Below are 16,879 nucleotides of genomic sequence, written 5' to 3' on the forward strand. Positions count from 1 at the left end.
GAATTTTTTATTTATTCACGAGAAACTACCAAACTTTTTAAAATACACGGGGTACACCTTAGTTTCATGATAATACATCCACATGCCCTTAATGACTAACGACAGTTAAGGGGGCAAGGGTCAGGGGCGCGAGGGTTGGGGGAGGGTGGGGAGAGCCTGCTGGCTGCGGAGGCTAGGGGCGCAGGGTGGGGGGCTGATGGGCTAGCAGGGGCGGGGGTGGTGGACTGGTGGTTATGGTTAGGGGTAGAGGTTAGGAGTTAGGATTAGAATTAGTGATTAATTAGGATTGAAAATAAAAAAAATTAGGATTAATGACTAACCCCGTGAAAGAGGGTACCTCGCGCATCTTGAAAAGTGTGAGGGTATCTCGTGAATAAATCGAAAACTCGTGGGTATTTGGTGAAAAAAATCTTCAAAAGTTACTCCAAAAGCTACTTTTATCCCAAAAGCTAATATTTATTGTTTTTCCAGAACATTAATTTTAACACCAAAAATTACTCTAAACACTACTTCGTCAAACACAACTTTTTACCATTATTAGAGTTTTGATTTAATCGAAATATTAAAAGTAACCTCAAAAATTATTTGCCCAAATACGCCTTAAGTCCCTATCCAGTTATTAAAAGGGTAAATTTTTCCAAAACAGAACCCATTCAGGTTTTCCATTTCACACTAATGGGTGAACTTGGCTTAAACTAAAAGACATTTACATGCCTAATAATATGCATGGACTTTGTTTGACCCAACTCACGTACAGAAAGGTCAGTCATAAATAAATGATCAGGAAAAGGTGCAAAAGTCATCAACTCATCAGTAAAAAAGTGTCGTCTCTTACTTCTATATAATGCTGCCATAACTTAGATTGTGTTGAGTACTATTGGTCCATCAATAGTAAACTCCCATCTTCACAGAAAAATTCCCAACCAATAGCCATTTTCACCGACTCTTTTGTGCATTGGTCAATAGACTCACTACAAATGTAGAGTAGCTTTAAATGACACAGGCAACAAATTTTGGACCTCATAATTATACAATTATATCAATAGAAGTTAGAACTGCGTAGATATAACATAATATGTCATAATGGTGCACATGTTAATGTTATCGACTCATTAAAAGAAATTACCATTTCCCCAAAAGGAAGTCTCCATCCAAGCCAAATTAAACATGAGTAATTTTTTTTTCAAAAGTTTCTACTTGGGGTAGTAATAAAAGTATTATGTATTATATTGTATTAGAACCTTTTATACATTAATCTCATCTACCTATGTATGTAAAACCCTTAGAAAGTAAAGAGCCTCGCCCTCAAAGTGTCTCTCAAGTTTTAAAGTTGATCCCACAACCTCAAGATTATAGTACAATGCTTGTTGATTACATAAGGAGTAGAAAAATGAGTACTTCCGAGTTTTTAACAGATACAAAACATTTCAATATCAGCAAAAAGAGAAAGTATATTCAATATTCAATATAGTTCTTCTTAATCTGGAAATATGCATTTATTTTGTTGATATAAACAGAAAATGTAAAACTGAGAAATTAACTAAATATAATAATAATAAAGGAGAAAGAGACAGGTTTGAACCAACTTCAACGGTTAACAACCCACAATGAATAACCTCCTGCATCTGCTGTGTACTGTACTAGTAATTAGTAAAAAGTGTTGAATAATTTTCTATGAATGAAGTTCAGTGAGAAATTATAAATATGGTGCGAGCTAAGGGGGAAGAAATGTGCATTAAGCATGGTTTTACTAGAATCTAGCAAAGTTAATGCAATCTTTTGATGAATAAGTCTCAAAACCCAAATGTGGTTGAACAACAATTACCTTATTTTGAGAGTTACTAAGGAGAAGTTCTTTTTACCTCAAAACCATGCACTAAAATTTCTTGCTACATTGTGTTTTTAGAGTATTTAAAGAGGAGTAGTTGCCTCCCATTATATTTTGTTGCTTCTGCACAAAAAACCTGTTCATAACTAGCTCATGGAGTCTTGGTGCTGCAGAATTGTCTTGGTTTTTGTTCTTGGATTTTCAATCTTTTTTGCTTCTTCTGCTGAAAAAGGTAATTAATTTCTCTTTTTTCTTTCTTTTTTTTGGATTTCCATTTGAAAGTATATTAAGTTATTAACTATTAAGTAACATTGGAGCTTAGCAGCTAATGTTGTGTGACTTTATCTTTTCATAAAAAATATGACAAGAAACATACTTCATTTCATTTTTGTGAGTAAAAAACACTATAATCTTACATAATAGTATTGTTCCTCTTCATTCTATTTCTGTGAGTATATAATATATGCCTAGTTAAACACTATAATCTTTTGAATATAGTGTATACTATCCAGATTCGAGATATGTTTTGCTTGCTGTTGTTTGATCTAGGAGATTAACTGATCAGCTTCAGAAAAAAAACATTATAAACAACCTTACATCATAAGTATTATGGTTCTTTTTATTGAGTTTATAGTGGTTGTTTAATATCCTAAACTTGTTGCAGCCCCACATTATACCTTTGTTAAACCAGCAACATTAGCTCCTCAAGTTTCCTACTTTGATTACATAGTTGTGGGTGGGGGAACAGCCGGGTGTTCACTAGCAGCAACACTTTCAAATGGTGCAACTGTTCTGTTGCTAGAAAGAGGTGGTGTCCCTTATGGAAACAAGAACGTAGAAGACATAGGCTCGTTCGGAGCTAATTTAGCTAATGTCTCACCAGCTTCACCATCTCAAGGATTCGTGTCTGAAGACGGAGTCCTAAACGCGCGTGCTCGTGTCCTAGGTGGAGGATCTGCAATCAATGCTGGGTTTTACACAAGGGCTCCCCCGGAATATGTGGCGAGGGTTGGATGGGATTACGCTTTGGTGAACCAATCTTATGCTTGGGTTGAGAGAAAGGTGGCTTTTGAGCCTCCTATGCTGCAATTTCAGACTGCAGTTAAAAATGGATTGCTTCAAGCAGGAGTGCAGCCTTATAATGGATTTACTTATGACCACATTCGTGGTACAAAATTTGGAGGGACTATCTTTGATAGAAGTGGTTACAGGCATACTGCTGCTGATTTGCTAGAGTATGCAGATCCTCGACGTGCTACAGTTTACCTTTATGCAACAGCTCAGAAAATCTTGTTCAGTAGAAAAGGTGAGGTTTCTCCTATTGCTCTGTTTACTCACAATTTCTGTTACACCTACAAAATCTCTGTTACTTAGACTCTTCAATATGTCAGTCTAGTACCCATGATGGGTCCTCGAAAGTCGAGACTCCAACATGGCTACTGACAATTAGAACTTCATTTTGAAACAAAAAGATTTGGATTTGTATAAAATGATCAAGTGTGTTCCCGATACCCAAACCCTATGTTACTTGGATTCAACTAGAAGTGTCAATGATAATTCCCAGGATTTTGGTCCAAAATAAGTTCCAAATCCACATACGAGTGTCAAAAATCCAACAAGTGTACTTCAGTTGAAATATAGAGTCGCAATAGCATAGCCCAAGTCCAAGAAACATAGAAAAGAATGACATATCTATAAGTAACATAGCCCAAGTCCGAGAAACATAGAATATAATGACTTATCTATAGAGTAACTCCAATAAACTTGGCCTATATCTATGCCACATTCGTAGGAAAGACAACAATTACAGTAGGAAAATCAACAATCCTATGTTACAAAGTAAGGTAAAAAGCTAAATTGCTACATAAAAAAAAAGTGTAACTTAAGATTTTGCATAGATATGTACTCATTAGTTAAAAAGAAGGGTATAAAGTTAAGCGGTCTAATCGAACACATTCGATCAGACCCTCTGACAGAAGACGAGATCTTGTAGCATCATCTAATGACTTTGTTGATATTGATGCAGAGCTTGGGAAACCAAGAGCATTTGGAGTGGTATTCAAGGATTCAGTTGGAGTAATGCACAAAGCATTTCTAAGACCAGGACCCAAGAATGAGGTGATTATATCAGCTGGTGCACTTGGTAGCCCACAAATGCTAATGCTAAGTGGGATTGGTCCAGCTACTGAGCTCTTGTTCCACGGCATCGAAGTCGTGTTAGACCAGCCCGAGGTTGGCCAAGGAATGGCTGATAATCCCATGAATATCCTTTTCGTTCCTTCTCCTGTTGGTGTCGAAACATCCCTAATTCAAGCTGTTGGAATCACTCAGTTTGACAGTTACATTGAAGCAGCAAGTGGCTCAAGCAATATCCGGGCTTTTATGCAGAACCTTCCTGCTGCTGCTCAGATGCTGGCTTCCCAGGTTTGATTCCTCAAAATCTCCCCTCTTCATTTAATAAAGAAACAGGAACGGAGAAATGTTGATTTTTCCAAGTATTAATCAAGATTATGACAATACTATCATAGCTACAAATCCATAGTCAAGGGTAGAGGGTCAAGTTAGAAGATCACTTTTTGATGGTTATGTATGCATAAAATTGGAAGCTGGGGAACAGAAACGTTTCGAAGATAGGAAAACCTCAAGTTCCAGCCATTTCTGAGCTTGATTAGCACGAAAACCATTGGAATTTTGGGAACGAATATGTTTCAGAAATATGGGACCTCAGGGCCCCCAAAGAGTTTTCTGGACTTCACAGTATAAAGGCACAATGATTAAGATAATACTGAATTTATGTTTCGGGAAAAGTATGTTTTGCTTTCAACTGATTGATAAATCAGAAAACTCCTGAATTTAATAGAATGAAGGTGCACTGAGTGTATTGTACACTGTTTTACAAATTGGCATCTAACAAGAGTGATCCACAATGATAATGACCAACTTAGAGAAGATTATGACAATGTAATAACAAAAAAGATCCTACACAAAAATAAATAGTATGACATAGCAAAGAGGATCAAACATTATTATCAAACTTAGCCTCGGAAATTTATTAGTACAACTTGTAGCTGTCTAACGGGGTTCCTTATCAGAAATATGGACACTGACAGGAATTTGTTGAAAATGTGCAGGCTAGTCAATCCGATGGGCCTAACGTGATAACTACACAAGATGATTTAGATAAAGCAATTGAATACATGCATTCTCTTTTAAATGGAACCATCCATGGGGGAGTTCTCCTAGAAAAGATATCTGGTCTGCGTTCTTCAGGATATCTACATCTAACAACTTTAGATCCAGATGATAATCCAGCAGTAAGATTCAACTACTTCCAAGATCCAGCAGACCTAGAAAAGTGTGTTATGGGAATGGAAACCATAATAAAGGTTATAGAATCAGAACCATTTTCACAGTTCCGCGTACCAGGAATGACAGTACAATCACTCATAAACATCGTGGTTAACTTCCCTCTAAACTTACGGCCTAGACATTTTGGCACTGCACTTTCCTTGGAGCAATTTTGCATTGATACAGTATTGACAATATGGCACTATCATGGAGGTTGTCAAGTTAATAAAGTTGTTGATAAGGATTATAAGGTTCTTGGAACAGTAGGTCTACGAGTGATTGATGGGTCTACGTTCTATGAGTCTCCAGGAACCAATCCTCAGGCAACGGTCATGATGCTTGGAAGGTATATTCTTGGTCATACTTTAATAATGAATTAACCAGTAATTACATTTTACCACTATAAACAATGTCAAAACCTTAATTCCAATAGACGGAGAGTCAGCTACATGAGTCAGATTGTAATTGTAGTGATAAATTTCCCCTGCTTGTTTGCTTACTAGAATAATGTTGTCATGCCATGCAGATATATGGGACAAAGGATTCTAGCAGAAAGACGATAGGACTAAAAAGGCCGAGAAGGAAACAGAAGAAAACCTGATTCTTTGTCTAAGGAAGCAGAAGAATACATGATTCTTTGTTTTGTCAGAAAAAAAAGGACCCAGAATTTGATTGTCTATAATGTGGTTGTTTACACGACATTCTCATTTGGTCTGGTGTAACCAGATCTTTACAAAACATATGACTTATTCTATTCAAAATAAAATCATATTTTGAAGAACATATAGTTTGTATTTTGTAATATTAGATCACAGGACTCCGTACATGTAAATTTTACTTCACATGTTTGGTTAAAGTTCGATCCTTGTACCCTTTCTGGCATTCAATTTACTGACATTTCTTATATATGAGATCATTCAATAAAAAGCAAAATCTGCATTCTAGCAGCTTGAATAAGGCAAGTACATTCAAGACATCAAGAAAAAAAACTTACTGCCTCAATCACGAGCAAGCCTCATAGTACGTGAATGTGTTACCAGAGAAGAACTAATACCTGTGTAGCTTCAACACTGGAGGTCATACCAAAAATAAAGCAAGCCTCGTAGTACTTATAGTGAAGGAGACAAGAATATTCAGGAATGATCAAAGAGCTGCAGAAGCAGTACGAAGAACAACGCGATCAATTATAGCAATCAGATGGACAATGTACTTGCACACAGTCTAGCTCAGAGCATACACAGTTATGCAGCATATGCAGCAGTCACAGAACAATAAGTTTAAGTTACTGATATAGCAATGTTGTTTAGATATAAGCAAGCCTTATAATACCATGGTTACTGCAGTCTTCAGCCTCACCTGGCCCTGTTACACCTCTGATGGAAAGCGACACATCCATATTTTGGCAGCAAAAACTCAGCTAGAGATGAAAATATACTGCAATCAATAATGTAATAAGCATTGGTTAATAGCATAACTCGACTCATTAGACCACAACTAAGTTTAATAAGCCTTAGATCTAGCAGGAATTCATACAATTTTACGTGCGTTACAACAATCAGTCACATTGAAAATTCATACAATTTTTAGATCTATGAAACTTAAAATGAAAATTGTGAGAAGCATGAAAGTAGTGTACCATGATGTCCATGAACTGGAGATTTCATTCCATTTGCTTTTTGTTATGTGATGCATGACATGTATAGTTGTAAAAGGAAATTAAATTTTATTTTCTAGGCAGTCAATCTACCAAGATTGATATAGTGAATAGATTTGTCCTAATTCACGGTACCTAACACGGCAATGGATATGAGAACGCAATTTGCTACCTAATTGTTCAAGTAGTTTAAAAGTATAACACTTGTACGTACCAAATCGCCTTTTTCGGATAGCAATTTGAAGAGATTTATAGCGAAATTAGGGTAAGGTAAAGACTAGTTGCCTTTGTTTTCCCCAAAGGCCACGACACAAACAATAATATAGCTCCCTTATCAACCCACATGAAGGCATCCAAGGATAGATGGATCGAATTTCTTCAAAGCCGTTATCAAAGAGACTAGGAAAAGTCAAACTTTAGAAAGTAAACGTGATTAGTTGATCTTATGTTTGCAAATTATAGATAGATTAACATCTGACAGTTTGGCCGAGTGGTCTAAGGCGCCAGATTTAGGCTCTGGTCCGAAAGGGCGTGGGTTCAAATCCCACAGCTGTCAATTTTTTTCGCAAATTATTTGTTGTCTACATTTTCTCATCAAAAATTACTTTTGGGTTTTTTCTATAGACTAGTTGTGTGTTTTTAGTGGGTTTTTTTTTTCTTCCAAGTTGTACCAGCAAACTTTTTATGTCCTCTATATTGTTTCCCTTCAATAAGTCAACATTTTTTTGGTTTATTTACTTATTTTTAGTTCTTTATACTAATATTAGGAGGAAAAATATTAAAAAATTTACCCTATTGCTTCATTACGTTAAACCTATTAAAGTCGGAGAATTTACCCCCCTTTCTAATGTAAGTCTAAATAATTGAAAATCTCTATTATATAAGTCAAGGGGGAGTTATGGTGTCCCTTTTTTTAAATACTTATATATCCTTAATCTTCCAAAAAATAGTAAAGAAAAGATTTTCTTAATTCTTTTCTCAATTACAAATATGGATAACAAAGAAAGTTTCAAATTACCAAAAAGAAATACATAAAAATGTGTAAAAAGAGGAAACTCACAATTGAAAATATAAATTGATGACTAAATGAATTTTCACACAATTATAAAAAAAAAATATTTCTATAGATTCTTACAATCTAAACTCTCAGTTACAATAACAATTCCAAATAACATGCATCAAGAAACCATGAAAGAATTAAGAAACTTAGAGAATATTTATTTTTTAAATTGTTTGAGGCTCACAATTAGTTGGGATAGTAAATAAATAAAGATAAAAACATACTTCCTCCGTTTCTAAATAAGTGCAACATTTGCATAGTGTTTACTATTCACAGTTTAAACTTTAATTAGCTTTGGTGATTTACATTTTAGGAAAAACATAGCCATATGGGATCTTGTTAGATTCGTCTGAATGTGAATTTTTTTAATATCAACTTTTTATATTTTTTACTTATTGATAATTGAATATATTAATGGTTAAAATAATGCATTGGCAAACGTGAAAACAAGAAGTGTTGCACTTATTTAGAAACAGAGGAAGTATATCATATGATAATATTGCTTTATACTTTTTTTTCTTATTGAATCACTACTCACCATAGTATGCCTAAAAACCTCTATTATCCATTGAAATTAAATTGAACTAATACTCATAAAATACACCTATAGAGTATAAAGTCTACATATATTTAAATAAATAAATTACATAACTTAGATCATTGCTTAAAAGGAGAGTTGTTGAATATTCTATGAAATACTCCCTCTGTTTTTTTTTTATCATTCTCACTTTCCTGTGCGCGTCTTCCAATGCATGTTTTAAAACTTAAATATCTTTCATTATATATTAGTAAAAATTATGACGATTGAATATTAATAAAGTACTAATTGAGAAGAATCAAACAAGATCCCACATGACTATGTTTTTTCTTATAAATTGAGAGCATTTGAGAAGATTCTCTCTAAGCATGAATAGTGTCAAGATTCCAAGTGAGAAAGATAAAAAAAAAACAGAGGGAGTACAAGATAACATATCCTACCTCGACTTACTCTTTTCTGGAGAAAATATTTTTTATAGAGCAATGCAAATAAAAAAATCATAACACTTATCAATATTCACCATAAATATCACACTCTTGAGTTAGTTTTTTAATACTTTTTGATGTTAAAATTAAAATTACGCGTGCATATGGTGCTAGTAAGAAATTAATGGAAATCTTAACGTTAGCTTTAGGAATGTTCGGGATTTGGGTTGGTGCGGTTTGGGATGTAACCCGACCCAAATCGCAAATGTACACTTTGACATTTTTCCAACTCAAACCGCACCGTACTTTTGTCCAAACCAACCCAAACCGAAGCGCGCAAAACGGTTTGGTGCAGTTTAACCATTTTTTTCCTCCGCGACATTAATTTTGTAATCTAAGAGTAAAAGAAATTGTTCATAAATATAAAGAGTCCAAATAAATATGAAGTTCCCTAAATAATTAAACATAAATAATAATTTATCAAAAGTTTTCAAGTTCTTTACCTCAAACTTATTTTTTTCAGTTGTATACTTGTATGCCACCTTGTTAAGTGTATTTAGAAAAATTATTTTAAAAATCACATAAAATTGCGATTTACGGTGCGGTTTCGGTTTACAAAAATTAAAACCCAACCTAAACCGCAAAACCGCGGTTTGCTTGAAATCATGACCCAAACAGTAACTTTAAAACCGCAAACCAACCCAAACCACAAAAAAACGGTTTGGGTTGCGGTTTGGTGCGGTCTAGACCGCACTCTGAACAACCTTAGTTAACGTAACGAAGCATTGCTTTTTCCTAGTGATACTGACATTTTTTTTTTGAATTTCCCGTGGTATCCCTTATTTATTGATATTTTTATATCATATCATCTCAAATAATTACACTACCTCCTACTACCCTAATTACCCGCTAGCTACTTTCCTACAATCCCCACCGGCCACCATCACTAGTTTTCTTTTTTTGTAAGAAGTGGCTCGAACTCCGCTCGAGTTTTGATGGGCCAAACACTTGAGAGTAAGGGGGAAGGATAAGGGAAATCCCTACCCTCAAAGTGCCTCTAGTGGGGATTGGACCCCCAACCTGGAGGTTGAAGGGGTGCTCTCCTTACCACTAGACCAAGTACTACTTGGTATCCCCACCACCACTATTGTATTTGTCACCAAGCAGACCTCTTTGAGCATCGATTTAATCCACCAGTCATTATTATTAAATTTGGTGGAAGTAGCAATGGATGGTTAATGGACTGCAAAAAAGGGGCCTAATGGATCCGGTTGATGATGATAGTGCTGGCTATGACTTTAACTGGGTGAGTAGTGTGTGATTAGGGTGGTAAGAGGAAGTATAATCATTTGAGATAGTATCTCATAGATATGTCAAAAATTGAAGGGTACCACGTCGAATTGAAAGCCTCAAGATGGTACTATATAGAGAAGTTAATAATAAAAGGATAACAATATACAATTTCCTCTTTACATGGATAAGTTCAAATCCCTTGCAAGTAGGGAGAAATTTAGAGATTTCTCTTATAAAGAGTAAAAATGATCCCAAAAATATGATGCCAAAATCATTAAGTAAAAATGATCACATAAATATCATGCCAACACCATTAAGTAAAAATGATGCCAACACCATTAAACCATCACCAAACGCGTTAATAATAACCCAATACTTGAAAATGGAAAAGGGTCATTAAAAATATAGTATTCATATAACCGCAGCTATACTGAAGCATAAAGGATAAAGAAAGTAGCTCTCCTTTCAAATAAGCTTCCAAATCCACAATCTGATCTCCTCCAGGTAATATAATATAATAACACACTTATATTCATCCGACAGTTTGGCCGAGTGGTCTAAGGCGCCAGATTTAGGCTCTGGTCCGAAAGGGCGTGGGTTCAAATCCCACAGCTGTCAAATATTTTTGCAAATTATTTGTTGTCTACATTTTCTCAGCAAGATTAACTCATGTATATTCCTTTTCATGTGGCAGCAAAACTGATAAAAAAAAAGCTAAACAAAAGGCTTGTAACCAAATTGATAAAAAATAATAAACAAAAGGCTTGTAGATTGCTCTAATTAGTTATATGAGACTCATCTGGTGTCAAAAGCACACAATACTTCGCCAGAACATCAGCCTGATCAAAAGCTCATATAAATGGTCATGAAAGATGGAATCTATGTCATATTTGTTGGACCTTCAAACTAGATATTTATCATTTAAAAGAGAAGCGTCTGGTACTCTGGTTCCTCAGTCACCCTATCTATCGCGAGCGCTCAAAAAATGAAGGAAGCAAATAATCACAATGCTTCTGACAGAAGAAGACCATTCTAAAATGCACCAAGATCAAACCAAATCACCTACATACGTCTGACATGACTACCAGTACAGTCTGAACCTGATTTCCAAATCAAAACTCGAGAGTAACCCAGAGAAATCGACATCTTCAACTTCAATGTGTTTCAAGGGATGCCTCCAACATTTTGCTTTGTCCCTCAAAGCCTTTAAGAGCAACTACAAAACAAAGATAAACAAATAAAGATAAAAATTTGACCTTGCAGATCTTTCAGGGTAATTTACCGATCTCATAATGCTTTGAATGTCTATATTGGGGTAGCTGATAAAGTTAACCTGATGTTTATTAAGACAGGCAGACAGCAACCATATGTTAATATTAAACTGTGGTTAACTTATAGTCTTATAGTAGACTATATTTTTTCCAAAACTCAACTGGTAAGTGTGGAGTTTATGGTGCTCAAGATTTGGTACGATACATTATTTGTTGAACTGGCAACTCCATTCACACATTTGAGTAACTATCAAGCAAAGAAAACATCCATCACCAAACATGATTAGATTTCTATTCTTATGGAAGGTAGAATCATTTGAATTTTTTTGATCTAAGAACAAAGACATATGGAAAAGTACAAGCATGAAAATGTATTTAGCGAAGAGAAGTCAGTGGAAAAGTAAAAGCATGAAAATGGAAGAATTTTGAATCTCAAGGATCAAAATCATGTATATACACAGAAGATACATTATTATAGTAATTGAATTATTGAGTATATTTAGTTTTAGGATATTTTGCAACTAATAAAACAGTCAGGGCTCTGAAACAGTCTGGAAGGGTGATTATCTAACAAATTATTGATACAAACTAAAATCTCAATGCTTTATCAAAATACAGGAACTAACAAGTGACTCTTTACAACAGAATTATTTTGCATACGGGTGGTAAAGAAAATGAACACCACATTAGCTCATTACTTCAAGTTTGTGCACAACACCAGCAGCATCAGATGATCATCATTCATAAAGGTTAAAACAATACCATAATTTGCCATTTAAGTAATACACTTCAGAGTCCACGTTTAATTTTCTTTAAGACAGTGTTTGGTTTGTGAAGGATAGAAAGTTGTTTTCCTAATTTACTTAATTTGTGTGAACTGTGAAGGGTGGAAAATAGTTTTCCCATGGACAGAAAATATTATCCCAAGGATGGAAAATTTGTTTCCTCCAAATGAAGCAATTGTAGAAAAATATAGCTCTGTAAAAACAGAAAATGGATAACAATGTGGGCCAAAAAGATTAATGTGATAGAAGCTGTGACGTGTTGGAAACACTGTCTTAGAAGCAAAATTCGCCCGACTATGGTGCAATCGGAAGTGGCGTTGCCCCCCAAGATTTTACACAGCTATTCCCCTTAATGTGCACTCAAATAAGGGAAATTAAGAACTCATAGAAATGCTCAGAACTAGATAGAGAAAATCAGAAAGAAGAGAGGAAGAATATATGTTTTTCTGTAAAATTCTGAGGACAGCAAACACTTTTTATAGCCAAAAACAAAGTGTAACTGAAGAGAGATTTTAGGAGAGAAATCTGCCAAACTAAATCTGTCAAATTAAACCAGAAAAATCATCCATAAAAGCTCTCTATATTTAAGGAAAGAAAACAGATTTAGGGGAGAGAAATAAGCAGCTGTTACAACACATTTAAAACAGAGTGGAATAGACTTTGTAACTGAAAAGTTTCATAAATCTGAACTCTCAGATACAACATGGCCCTAGACTTTGTAACTGAAAAGTTTCATAAATCTGAACTCTCAGATACAACATGGCCCTTTTAGTCTATACCACAACTTCTATTTGCATTATATCTCCAACAATCCCCCACTAATGCAAAGGAAAACAAAAACAGTTCTGAGCATCTAAAAGGCTTGATACTTAAGTGTTGGTATCTAGCGATTGAACCAACACATAGTGAAATTTGGACAACTTCTTTATCAAGAGAGTGAACGAATCTGGAACTCTCTTAACCAAGAAATAACTCCCAACAACACATATCTCACCTTTGAACAGTATGAGTTCCGCGATAACCAACTTACCAACAATGGCCATTATACTTGGGATGCTCATGAGTGCTCTAGGAAAAACTTGCCAAAGTCTTTTCATAGAAGGTGGCCAGACCTTCACACTCAAGTAGGTGATTTCATCAAGCCTATCACTATAGACCACCCATACCCTGGGATATGAAATCATTAAGAGCTTTTGCTCAACCTCTCAACATAAAGGCGGTGAATTCATCAAGTCCGTCTCAATAGGACCACCCAAACCCTGGGATATGAATTCATTAAAAGCTTAAACAGCTTAACCTCACAAAATGTACAAGTCATAGGAATGGGAAGAGTACAGAGAAATGAGTCTTTCCATGGCTTCGTTAGTCCACAAGAAGCCTTGTTTAAACAAAGCCGGGTATCCACCATGAATTCCTCAACTAACGGGCTTCAACCCCATTCCCCTCGACGTATCTAGGACTAGTCTTCTGTTTAGTCCCTTAGTCAATGGATCTGCTATGTTCCTCTCAGATCTCACATACTCCATAGTAATTACACCACTTTCTATCAAAGATCTCACAGATTCATGTCGAACATGTATATGTCTCTTTTTGCCATTATAAGCACTGTTCTTGGCAACACAAATAGCAGCTTGTGAGTCACAATGCAAAGATACAGAGGGAGCAGGTCTCCCCCACAATGGAATATCAGCTAGTAGGTTTCTCAACCATTCCGCCTCTTGCCCGGCCAAGTCCAAAGCAATAAACTCGGACTCCATAGTGGACCGGGCAATACAAGTTTGTTTAGAAGACTTCCAAGAGATCGCTGCTCCACATAAAGTGAATACATATCCACTCGTGGAACTCACCTCATCACTGTCAGATACCCAGTTTGCATCACAATAACCTTCTAATACTCCAGGAAACCCAACAAAATGCAAACCCCAATCCATGGTACCTCTAAGGTATTTTAACAAACGCCTAAGAGCATTCCAGTGATCTTTACTAGGGTTATGGGTATACCGACTAAGTCTACTAACTGCATAGGCTATATCAGGTCGAGTATAGTTCATTAGAAACATTAAACTCCCAATTATCTTAGCATACTCAGATTGTGATACACTATAACCCTTATTCTTCTTTAAGTGAATGCTAGGATCATAAGGAGTTTTAACTGGCACAACATCAAAACTGTTAAATTTCTTTAACACCTTCTCTACATAATGAGCTTGAGACAAAGAGAACCCATTACTAGTTTTGGTGACTTTAACACCTAAAATTACATCAGTTTCACCTAAATCTTTCATTTCAAATTTAGAAGAAAGAAACATTTTAGTTTCATTTATAACATCAATGTGTGTACCAAAAATTAACATATCATCCACATATAGGCACACAATCACACAATTTGGACCAAACATTTTTGAGTACACACACGCATCAGCACGATTCACGACAAATCCAAAACTCAAAATAGTTTTATGAAACTTCTCATACCATTGTTTTGGAGCTTGTTTCAATCCATACAAAGATTTCTTTAGCTTACACACTTTTTCTTCCTGTCCCGGAACTACGAAACCAGGAGGTTGTACCATATAAATTTCCTCCTCTAAGTCCCCATTCAAAAAAGCAGTTTTTACATCCTTTGATGTACAATCAACTTATAACTTGAAGCTAATGCAAGAAGAGCACGGATAGTGGCGATCTTAGTCACAGGCGAGTAAGTGTAAAAGAAATCAACACCAAATTTTTGAGTGAAACCTTTAATTACTAGTCTTGCCTTGTACCTATCAACTGTACCATCAGGTTTTCTTTTCCTTTTAAAGATCCATTTACAGCCAATAGCTTTGCTACCTTTAGGTAACTCAACAAGTTCCCATGTATGATTAGATGTAATCGACTCGATTTCACTATTAACGGCTTCCTTCCAAAAACTAGCATCAATAGAACTCATAGCCTCTTCAAAATTTTTAGGCTCATCTTCAAACAAGTGAAAGCATACAACATGTTCATCTAATTCATCCACATCATTGAGTTCAGTCAGAAAGGTAGTCAAAGAACCAGGTCCCGAGCTAGTTTCAATTCTACGTCTTTTCCGTCTTTCATACACAACTAAAGGCATAGAAGAGGAAGTGCGAGTGGACACGGGCAACTCATGAGAAGTAACATTTTTCTTTAAAGGGAAAACATGCTCAAAGAAATCAGCATTTCTAGATTCACACATTGATCTATCATTTATGCGCATGAACCTATATGCAGCACTGTTTTCAGCATAACCAACAAATATAGCATCAAAGGTCTTAGGTCCAACATTTTCCCGTTTAAAGGAAGGTAAACCCACTTTGGCCAAACACCCCCACACCTTTAGGTATTTTAGGTTGGGTCCATGGCCTTTCCATAGTTCATAAGGGGTCTTATCTAGCTTCTTATGGGGTACTTTATTTAACACATAGTTAGCAGAGAGTAAAGCCTCCCCCCACATGTTATCTGGCAAGCCTGAACTTATTAACATAGCATTCATCATCTCTTTGAGAGTTCTATTTTTCCTTTCAGCAATGCCATTTTGTTGGGGAGTGTACGGAGCAGACAACTCATGAATAATTCCATTTTTCTCACAAAATTCCTTTAAAAAGGTTGTTCCGTACTCACCGCCTCTATCGGACCTAAGTCTCTTTATCTTACGTTCCAATTGATTTTCTACTTCTGCCTTAAAAATTAAAAACTTTTGTTCCGCCTCGTCTTTGGTTCTCAAAAGATACACTTTCGTATATCTAGAATGATCATCAACAAATGTAATGTAATAGCGTTTACCGCCTCTGCTCATGGTATTTTTAAAGTCAGCTAAGTCCGTATGCACCAGTTCAAGTAATTCAGTTTGTCTATTAGTGACAGTCTTGAAAGGTTTTCTGGAATGTTTAGCCTCAGTACATATTTCACATTTGTTTTGGCCATTCCCAACTAAATTAGGAATTAAAGACATGTTTTGCAAACGTTTCAAAGAATTATAGTTTACATGTCCTAACCTACCATGCCAAAGATCGACGGACTCAAGCAAGTAAGCAGAAGTAGAAGTTTTATTAATGGACTCAACAACGCAGATAGTCTCTAAGACAAATAATCCCCCCGACATGTACCCTTTCCCCACATATTCCCCATTACGAGTCAATACAAGTTTGTCAGCTTCAAACACTAACTTAATTCCAGCCTTATTAAGGAGTCCACCAGAAATCAGATTTCTACGTAGGGAAGGCACATAAAGCACATTATGCAATGCTAAAGTTTTTCCAGAATTTAATTTGAGAGAGATCTTTCCTTTACCGAAGACTTCAGCACTGCTAGAGTTTCCCATGAAGACTTGCTCGCTGTTTGCAGCTTCTTCAAAGGTCTCGAACAGCTCCTTGTTTGCACAAAAGTGTTTGGTAGCTCCTGTGTCAATGATCCAATCTGCTTTGTTGCAAACTAGGTTCAATTCAGCCACTGCAGCAATAATTTCATTCTGATCTTCAGTTAGGTGAGCTTGAGATTTGCTCTTGTCTTGCTTCTGTCCATTTTTTGCAGCATCTTGACGGTTGTAGCATTGGAAAGCCTTATGACCATGTTTTCCACATACATAGCAGCCACTGCCTTTGACACCTTTTCCATTAATGTTCTTCTTGAAATTTCCATTTCTCTTATTCTGGACTCCTAATTTCTCAGAGG

At 35.8% G+C, this 16,879-nt stretch overlaps 1 protein-coding gene and 2 non-coding genes across 3 annotated transcripts; all 3 read left to right on the forward strand.

Moving 5' to 3' along the window:
- The first annotated feature begins 1,618 nt into the window (after nt 1-1,618).
- On the forward strand, nt 1,619-5,957 carry LOC104906413 (protein HOTHEAD). The gene is made up of 5 exons (XM_010695154.4): nt 1,619-2,060; nt 2,493-3,134; nt 3,855-4,252; nt 4,960-5,522; nt 5,703-5,957. The coding sequence occupies exons 1-5, from the start codon at nt 1,982-1,984 to the stop codon at nt 5,737-5,739; spliced, it is 1,719 nt and encodes a 572-aa protein (XP_010693456.2). The 5' UTR covers nt 1,619-1,981; the 3' UTR covers nt 5,740-5,957.
- Nucleotides 5,958-7,306: 1,349 nt separating this feature from the next.
- On the forward strand, nt 7,307-7,386 carry TRNAL-UAG (transfer RNA leucine (anticodon UAG)). Its single transcript has one exon. It is a non-coding gene; the product is annotated as a tRNA-Leu (tRNA).
- A 3,298-nt stretch (nt 7,387-10,684) lies between these two features.
- Nucleotides 10,685-10,764, forward strand: TRNAL-UAG (transfer RNA leucine (anticodon UAG)). Its single transcript has one exon. It is a non-coding gene; the product is annotated as a tRNA-Leu (tRNA).
- Nucleotides 10,765-16,879: the final 6,115 nt, after the last annotated feature.

Source organism: Beta vulgaris, chromosome 3 (genome assembly GCF_026745355.1).
Source record: "Beta vulgaris subsp. vulgaris cultivar EL10 chromosome 3, EL10.2, whole genome shotgun sequence".
Taxonomy (NCBI): Eukaryota; Viridiplantae; Streptophyta; class Magnoliopsida; order Caryophyllales; family Amaranthaceae; genus Beta; species Beta vulgaris.

Bases quoted from the DNA above. Each gene is read 5' to 3' on its own strand.
- LOC104906413 (XM_010695154.4), top strand. From the start codon at position 1,982: ATGGAGTCTTGGTGCTGCAGAATTGTCTTGGTTTTTGTTCTTGGATTT. The intron at 3,135-3,854 runs GTGAGGTTTCTC...ATATTGATGCAG, and splicing joins AATCTTGTTCAGTAGAAAAG to AGCTTGGGAAACCAAGAGCA. The intron at 5,523-5,702 runs GTATATTCTTGG...CATGCCATGCAG, and splicing joins ACGGTCATGATGCTTGGAAG to ATATATGGGACAAAGGATTC.